The sequence below is a fragment of the Wyeomyia smithii genome, chromosome 2, assembly GCF_029784165.1.
Source record: "Wyeomyia smithii strain HCP4-BCI-WySm-NY-G18 chromosome 2, ASM2978416v1, whole genome shotgun sequence".
Classification (NCBI taxonomy): domain Eukaryota; kingdom Metazoa; phylum Arthropoda; class Insecta; order Diptera; family Culicidae; genus Wyeomyia; species Wyeomyia smithii.
The window spans coordinates 62481653-62490728 of NC_073695.1; the positions used below are offsets into that span (position 1 = coordinate 62481653).

At 37.6% G+C, this 9076-nt stretch overlaps 1 protein-coding gene across 5 annotated transcripts; it reads right to left on the minus strand.

Annotated features, from left to right (window-relative positions):
- Window positions 1-843: 843 nt before the first annotated feature.
- On the minus strand, window positions 844-4666 carry LOC129723235 (uncharacterized). 5 transcript variants are annotated; one of them, XM_055677319.1, is made up of 7 exons: window positions 4384-4666; window positions 3738-4278; window positions 3490-3677; window positions 3014-3394; window positions 2818-2941; window positions 1712-2745; window positions 844-1625 (listed from the first exon to the last, which is right to left on the minus strand). In XM_055677319.1, the coding sequence occupies exons 1-7, from the start codon at window positions 4474-4476 to the stop codon at window positions 873-875; spliced, it is 3114 nt and encodes a 1037-aa protein (XP_055533294.1). In that variant the 5' UTR covers window positions 4477-4666; the 3' UTR covers window positions 844-872. The 5 variants fall into 5 exon arrangements, with proteins under 5 accessions (XP_055533294.1, XP_055533293.1, XP_055533296.1 ...); XM_055677318.1 differs by having other exon boundaries at window positions 844-1640; XM_055677321.1 differs by having other exon boundaries at window positions 1486-1615; window positions 1670-2745.
- Window positions 4667-9076: the final 4410 nt, after the last annotated feature.

The following is a 9076-nucleotide window of genomic DNA, read 5'->3' on the forward strand; positions in this document are numbered from 1 at the left end:
CCGGACATCTCTAATTCGTTCGGCCCTAGACCGGTGAACGGTCCGTTAGCCAAAAAAGTAAAGTAAATTAAGCATTGCAGCGATTTAGAGTAATTTTTATTCTTCATTTAGAAATCGAAGGACAATGATATAAAACTTTAAAAAATCACGCTTGAATCAGAAAATTACACTCTTTCAGCTAATATATAAAAATCGGAAAGCTCTGTTGAACACAAGTTAAGAGAATCCCTGTCCAAGTGCATAAACGGTTGAGTAGGGCAGCTGATAGTAGCAAAAAAATTGGATTTGAGATTTATTTGAAATTGCTGATTTTGATTATTATTCTAATTCTCGTTTACGGCCATTTTACATTTGTACGAAATTATCGCAAGTTTTCATTCCCATTTTCGTTCGAATCAATTCGAACGTTGAAGTAAATATACTTTACTTAAAAATGAAAGTAGCTTTCCCAAATCATTTTTTTCGTATTAAAATCGGACACGTTCTTAGAGAAAAGGGACGTATAACTTTTTTTTTTGTTGGACGTCTTGAAATTAACAATGAAAAAACTATCAACATTTTTTCAGAGACTTGAATGAGCTTCCTCCTGACAATAACGTTGAAGTGACCTACTCGGCGAGCAATTATTATGCGAACTCTCACGTAAGTTGACGCTAGAAATGGCTAGGGGCACCAAAACTCACAACAATGGTTAAGAAGCTTTATTTTAGGGCACCTGTTTCGAGCTTGGCAGCATTTTTTAGCTTTTGTCTACTAGTGTTATGAGCGCGCGCAATAGTGCAAATGGAGAAGATTATTTTGACAACTTTTTTTAAACATATATTTCGTGTAACGACCATCCGACTTTTTTTCACAGATTAGATAAATGTTATTTAGTCTGTTAGGATGTCATCATCCTCGTCATGAGAAGAGATAGACGAAATCCCTGGTGAGAACTTGTACAGTTCTTGCGAGCTCTTTACACTGCTACAAAATGGAGCTCGATGTTGTTTACTCTTATTTTTCATTCCTGAATCAACGTTAGTTGTTGATTTTAAAGTTATTTGATCGTACTGTCCGTTAATCAAATAATAATCTAGATCATCAGAATCAAGTGGGCGTACATGTTCGTAAATATTTGGTAATTTACGATTAAGGTAATTAATAATAAAATTTTTCCCGATATTTTCTAGAATATCATTAGGATTAAGTTCTGGATCATTGATAGGCCCAATAGGAATAGGTTCTGGACAAAAATATTCATCTTCAATACCACTGTCACTAGATTGAAAAGGTTGGCAACGTTGTTGGTCAATTATTGAACCGAGATCATTTAAGTAAGGATGCAGCGAGTTACGACGAGCTTTTAATGATCGGCGACGGCGATATTTTCCTCCCGAAACATGTTCGCTCTCTGGTACGATGTGCTGCGAGTAAGTATCGTACTGAGAGCTTAAACGCATTTCGTCCATTAAATTATATAGTACATTCAGCTGCTCAACATCTTGGTTAGCGAGAGCGTCCGTTTCGGCAATGTGGTACGATATTGACAAAGGAGAATCCTGCGACTTGTTCGAAGCAGCTATGCTAACATGTAATGACGGAATCCGAAAACATCTTCTTGAATGTGTAAGATCTGAAACATTCTGTAATGGGAAAAACTTACTTTAAAGAACCTTCTAAAAGTTACCGTAGTTACTTCGATAAAGGCTGATTATTTTATAAAAATTACCAGTGAGCTCCTCCGTTTTTCGTGTTTTCGTTGGTTTTCATCAATCAATGTATTAGAATTGGACGTTTCCCTACGATCATCAGGCTGACTAGGGGTCTCCGGTATTTCCAATAGTTCGATAGGTTGCTCTTCATTTGTCGGCTGACAATTTTTCAAACACTGTGACAAGGTTCGCTGATTTTTGCGCACACCACTCGAACCTGCAGTCTGGTTCTTCCGGTTGGTGGTTAATATTTGTTTGTTGCTTTCGACGACCTTGGCAGTCTGGCAACCCGTGACTGCTCGTTCGTTGGATGCTTTCCGGGGTTTACTTTTTGTTTTTCTAACTGATGTTTCTTTTGTTTTCTTTTCATTAATCGTCGCTTTTACAGGCAAAGTTGTCCGTTTTTGATCAGCTTTCACCGTGGAAGGAAACCTTTTGGGAGTGTTTAGTCCAATATCGTTCGTACGAGGCATTACCTGTACACTAACATCTACCATTGGTTTTGGTTTTATTGTGACAACTTTTTTTACTATTATACGACGAGGTTTTGCAGTCGGAGTCTGATGAGTTCGTCGCCTAGGAAATGCCTTCCGAAGCTCCTCCCTTATTGTCATTCGTACAACTTCCTTCAACTCAGTCAACTCGAATAATTTTGTTTGTTTTGATTTTTGCTTTTTTGATTTGGTTTTAACCGAGCTTTCCTTCTGAAAATCACTCATAGTTTGTTGTAAAATTTTTCGTATATCATTGTCCAAACTGTTGTCCGTTTGTTGCTCTTGATTTGTATATGGTTGAGAAACACGTTGGTCTGTTTGAATTCCAACCGTCTTCCGCTTTTTACAACCAATTGGATGAGGCGACGAGGCAGCGGCGACACTTTCATGATGAAAAAGTTTCTCAAAAGTGCTGTCGCCATCGTCACTAATAAAGGTAAAATCGTAAGCGTCTCCGCTACTGCAGGCACTGATTGATTCCGAAGTAACTTTGGAAATCGTTGGTCGTTTTGTGCGATAGAGAACACGCATTTGAGACGACTGAGGATAACGATGATCTATAAACGAAAGTAAATTTGTAGTTATAGTGCTAACTTCATGTTTCCTTTATATTGGATTAGGCTACTAACCTTTTACAATCGGTTCTCTCGATTTTCCACGTCCAGCGTGAAAAATTTGCGTTTTTGAATTGAAGCGAACCTTCTTCTTTTTTGCTGAAGGATTGATTGGCGTTCGAACAAGGCATGGCATAGCCTAAAATGAAGGTTTAAGTCATAAAACTCTTGGAGGTGCTGCAAGATGACACTTTCATAGAATCTTTCTTACCTTGGTATTCTTTCTTTGACCGGTACTAGCTGGTACATTAAACTGTGAAACGACAACTGGTGTTTTAGACAGCGAATGATCCTTTCCACCAAATTTAGCAGAAGTAACGATAGCAGGTGACGATTCAGTACGTTGGCGCAAATTTGATTCAAAAGAATGTTCCACTATTGTTTTTAACTGCGTTTGATCGTTTTGCGCTGAAATTGCAGCGTTAGAATTTATCATCAAATGTTCCAAAGTTTTCACAAATTGTAGCATATGCATGTTCCCGTTTTCCGGTAAAGCTGCCAGACGGTCCAGAGTGTCTTCTCCACTGTTCATTTCAGTAAGGTCAGTTTTCACAAAGGGCAGTTGATCTAACGAGTTCTCGTTTTTTGGAATCTGTGTAAAAAAATATGTTGATTACTATTTTTAATAGCAATAGCAAGCAAAAAGCTACATCCCTTTTTGTACATTAAAAACCTCCTTATACTTACTTTCACATTTTTGTTGATATTCTTGTCTTCAGTAGTGCTCGCTGCTATATCGAGGCTTTTTTCAACATTTCTGAATTGCAGTACAGCTGGGGTTTGGGGTAGAAAGCTATTTATGTTGCATTCAGAGAATGTTAAATCAAAAGTTGGTTCCTCGGATGCTGCTGATGGCAACTGATTGGATTGATGTTCTAAAATATACGAAGAGGTATTAGTTGTTTTTTTTTTTTTTCATTTTTGTAAGACCTTACCACATTTAGAGGTATTTGTTCTGTTTGTTATGTGTTCGCTGGTACTCTCCAGCCGGTCAGTAGCCTGGCTAAGGTCAGTTTTTGCAATTTGCACCTCGTCAATCATAGTTATGACTGGATCAGCAAGCGCTTCGTGATTTCTAGCGACGAGGCACTCATCTGATAAAGACAACATTAATCTAATCGGTAGATCGGAATCAGTTTGTCGGTCAATCTCCACGCTGCCTTTCTGATCCAAATCATCAAGTAGTTGGGAAGCCTCGCAAGTTATCAGATATTCTATAATGCTTTCCCGTTTATCTTCAAATCGAACGCGTCTCGAGCGATTGGAGTAATTATCTGGTTTTCCCGTATTAGAATCTGTCATATAATAATTCAGACTTGTCGAAGAACTTGCATGTGTTTTTAAATCAATTTCGGCTTCATTTTGAGATTCATGACAAGCAAGCGAAAAATTCTGATTGGAACGATTTGTATCTATAATTCCTTTAGAAGACTCGTTTAATGGAAAACTATTTGATGTCGTTATAGCTGCAGAACTCTAAAAACAAGAAATCAAAATTTAGACATAACACCGCATAACAAATCGAAAACTTTGTTTAAGAAAAATGCGCCATTAAAGTATTCTAACAGTGAAAAAACATACTGTTTTGTTTGGTGCCGATAATTGTTCATTCATAAAATCGTTTTCATTAAACAATTCTTTAACAATGTTGGAAGGTATTTTTCTGGGCTCCATTATAGACTCCAACTGTTTGGGTTATAAAAACACTAAATCTTTCATTGAAAGAAAACTTTGACGGCTACAAACACGTTAAATATATCTTTAAATTTGAATAATGTTAACAATCAGACCAACGGCACTTCTAACACTTAAGAGTTTTTTAGCGATTAAATTATGCAGAGATGCCAGATGTTGTAGCAAAATGTCTGTAATTGCTCGAAGGAACGGACAAATCTGCTTGAAATCTGAAAGCAATCTACACTGAAAAAAATAGCACGCTAATCCCTAATGCTCTTTACTAGAGTGCTTGTAAATATATATAGAGTGGCGCCACTGTCAAAATTGGAATAGAAAATATCTGTCAGTGTCATTCCAATTGAGCAAACAACCCATTAAACTCGTGTGGGGAAAAGAGAAAGGATGTTGAGTGTTACCAGTGTTACCAGCGTTACTTTTGATGACATGGCGCCACTCTAGTTATGTTATAGGCACTCTACTCTTTACATATGAATGTCAATTAACTATTTTACGAGACGTTTCTGAATTCAATTCATGAATGAAACTTTGACAGAAAGCTCGGAACCGCTGACATAACGCACGTAAAAGCAACATCATCATCAGCAGGATCCGTGACATCTGTCAGTTCGTAAAATGGTCTATAAATACTTGTTTTTTTTTTCGGTCATGAACGCAAATAGAATATAGAAAGGTACGGAGATGGTTTGAGTCTCATGTTTAATTTTTTTTTGTCGACAGTGATAACGTAGAACTCCAGGAGCATTGTGGAAAAAACAATGTGCGGTAGATTATTTAAAAATGTTTTCACAAGTTTTGGAAATTTTGAGTTGAAAATGCAATCCTGCTCTGTTAAACAATGTGGAGTATCGATTCGAATGGCATTTGCTCGTTGACCGAGATCTACGTCACAACCCAAAAGCATGTGTTTTTGTGCCTATTTTTGATCACCAATACGGACAAATGTCTTGTTCTTCCTCACCTGTATACTCCATTGCATCAGCGCACCCACCGCTGCGGCAGGAATATCTCGCATTACTGAAACTCATTTCAATTGGCCGTTGGTTTTACGGGCCATAATGCTGGACGCTATAATCAAAAACATATCAAAGCGCTGTCTTCTGAATAAAAATGGAACTGACACATGCTAGTGTGTGTGCTGGCCATGTGCATGAAGTCCGAATGTCGCATCATCGCATACCTGGCAAAATTTGTGCTGCCACTTCTTCAGAAATCTCAAAACTGACGTAAGCAGAAAGATTTCGCATATCAGGGAACATTTGTATATTACATACCGCGCTCAAGGGGAGTATTCAGTGAAATGTTACACCAGAGAGAACAGAGTTTCATCTTCTTTTCAAAAGATGTGTAAAAACATGCAACCGTCATTTACCACTAAGTGGTAATGCTCCGCTATGTGGCGCTTTTGTCACTTACAAACCAAGCACTGATATCGATGAAATATCGATACAGCAATATATATGCAGTGTAACTGGGGCACCACAAGACAGATGTCGTTAGTGTATTAACGTATTTTGATTCAAGTTTTTACACACGATTTTCAAATTTCTTTAGATGAACATGAATGTCTGTTCTCTGTGGTTACACTTCTTGAGGTCGCCATTCAAAATTGCGTTGTGTGAAAGTGGGGGTATTGAAAATTTACAAAATTTCGCGTTACGCAATTTACGAATGTTCCTTTAAGAACATTCGCCATTTTGGGGTGTAAAACTACTCATTCGTGACAAGAATTGGAAGAAGCTACTGAACGTAATCGGAAAAAATGTTAAAAAGTGACGAAAAGTCGGAAGATGCGATGATTCGAGGGCCAAACACAATGGATACGTTTGCGTTGCGTTGATGGTAATTTGACAGAAAATGTATGGGCTAACTGTCAAATTGGGTTGTTTAGCTATTCGCGGATTTACGATTTTTATATATCATCTGAAAGAGCGAAATTTTCTGAGCAGAACGTGATTTTTTAAAAGTTTATATCATTATCCTTCGATTTTTAAATGAAGAATAAAAATTCGCTCTAAATCGCTACAATGACAGTTGGTATATGGGTGAACTGTCATTGTAGCGATTTCGAGCAGTTTTAAATAGTGATTTAAAAATCGAAAGCCAACGATAGAAAAAAATTTATTGCAAATTTCCGCTGAAACGCGAATTACAGACAACTTGCAAACAAAATGCAAACAACTTGTACGTCAGATTTATCGTATACCAGCATACGAGAGTGAACGCGATAGACTGTATAGATACGATTAACGAAGGCATTCTGTCGCGTTCGCTCTAGTTGACTGGTATACGATCAATCTGGCGTGCACGTTATCTGCATTTTGCTTGCAAGTTGTCTGTAGTTCGCGTTTCAGATGCAATCTGCAATAAATCACGTTTTACTTAGAAAACGCAGATCATTCAGATGATATTAAAAACTGATATAGCTAAACAACCCAATTACCGCAAACGCAGCCGCAATGTATCCATCGTGTTTAGGCCTTTACAGTTTAATAGTATGAAAACAAAAACATCATATCAAGAAGACTGGGAACTCTGCCTGAGAATGAGCGACAGTTTTGGCAGCGCAGTCTTTCGAGTAAAAGTGGAACTGACGTATGCTAGTGTGTGTGCTGGCGATGCAAATACAAGCCGAACGCACAGGTTGGACTACCACATGCCCACTAGGGTGGGACAAAAAATAAATGTTAGCTCCCATGCACTTTTCGTGTTTCTAATGGGTCCCATAACAACTGTGTAACTTTTCAGATCGATCGGTGAAACGACCGATTTGCGCCCGATTTTTAAAGCTTCCATACGATTTTGTATGGGAAAATCCACTTTTTCAGTACTTATTCTCTAGAGATGTCAAGTTGGCTCTTAAAAAAATATCAATACATGATATTTGTAGGAAATTTTCCTGGGAAAAACTCTTCTGGAGACCGTAAGGCGCTACGATGCTTGTAGAAATATCTATTCACCCCAAACTGATTGAATGTCTGACGGACGGCTCACCATTAAAATTTTCCAGCAACACTGCTACAGTATGCTGCCATTGCAAACTTGCTTGAGTATGAGAAATAATTTCGCGTGGAATTAATTTTCAAAGTGTGATTTTTGCGCATAGTATCTTCGGGGAAGCCTCCAAGATAAATTTAAGCGATATCATTTCTCATCACATGCTTGAACTTGCAACAGCAGCATGCTGCAGCAGCATTGCTAGTAAAATTCAATGGTGAGCCGTTCGTCAAATATTCAATCAGTCTGGGGTGAATATCTGTTTTCACAAGCAAGGTAGCGCCTTGCGGTCTTCAGAAGAGTTTCTCCCAGGAAAATTCCCTATAAATACCATGTGTTGATATATTTTTAGGAGCCAACTGGACATCTCTATAGAAAAAGTTACTGAAATGTGGTTTTTCCTATATAAAATCGTATGGAAGCTTCAACCCTCAAATGCGCAATGTTGTTTTAAAACAACACTACTAAAAACGTTTTAAATTATACGTATTTTAGTATTTTTTAGAAATAAAATTCATTAGAACAACTCTCTAGACTCTAACGAAGAAAACTTAACAGCTGGAAGTACTGTATTTGAATGTTTTGTTTTTATTTTTGGTGTCAAAATCTCGGAAACGAAAAAAAAACATGGTGAGATTCCCGACTGGTGCTGACTGTCTTTGAAAACAAATTTTATAATAAGGTTAGTGGTTAGTGAAAATGTTTGAATTATCAGTAATTATACTAACAAAAAGTCAATTTTAAAGTTACTATTAACAAAAGTAATTGTTTCGATTTTATTCTGCGATAAAGTCACAGTGTTGTTTAAAAACAACATGGTAATATTTGCACATTGAAAAGTAAATCTTTCAATTTTCTTATGCATATTGGTTAGTTTTAGAGCAGTTAACCTGTGCAACAAAGTTTTTATGTTTTTAGATGATTTTTAAACATCGTGCGCATTTAAGGGTTAAAATCAGGCGCAAATCGGGTGTTTCACCGATCGATCTGAAAGGTTACGAAGTTGCTATAGGACCACCCCTTTGGCATCACGCCATGCTTCAAGGGCTAACATCTCAACATATGTAAAAACGAGATAGCATATCACCGCTTCTTTTCATACATCTTTATCTTACTGCTGACAGCGGGCACAAATTTATTTGAGCCCAGGACATAAGTTCATTGTCATTCACTGTTACTCGGTATAGGGATGCCAAAGGCTCGTATAGGACCCATGAGGAACACGAAAAGTGCATGGGAGCGAAAAAAATAACACCATCGCTTTTTTCCCATATAACCGTGTCCCAGTCTAATGCCCGCTCTGTTCTCGCAGCGATGCAAACTTCCACCTTTAATAGATGGAGTGCGCTGTTTGATTTGATGCTTGTCATTTGTATGGGATGGATCCGGAGATGCCAGTCTTCTTGATATGATGTTTTTGATCAAAAGCAACTTTACAAGGCTGTACACTAGTTGACTAGTGTGCGTAGGCGAAAAGTCACTTATATCTATTAGAGATGGTTGGGTTTGGCTATTTTCGAACCCGTACCCGAAATTTTTTTTTCGGTTGAAACCCGAACCCGAAACTTTTTTTTCGATCAAA

Coding starts and splice junctions, on each gene's coding strand:
- LOC129723235 (XM_055677318.1), bottom strand. CDS start 4,476: ATGGAGCCCAGAAAAATACCTTCCAACATTGTTAAAGAATTGTTTAAT. Junction 2,746..2,817: donor GAGAGAACCGATTGTAAAAG/GTTAGTAGCCTA, acceptor TTTCGTTTATAG/ATCATCGTTATCCTCAGTCG. Junction 1,641..1,711: donor AAAAACGGAGGAGCTCACTG/GTAATTTTTATA, acceptor CTTTAAAGTAAG/TTTTTCCCATTACAGAATGT.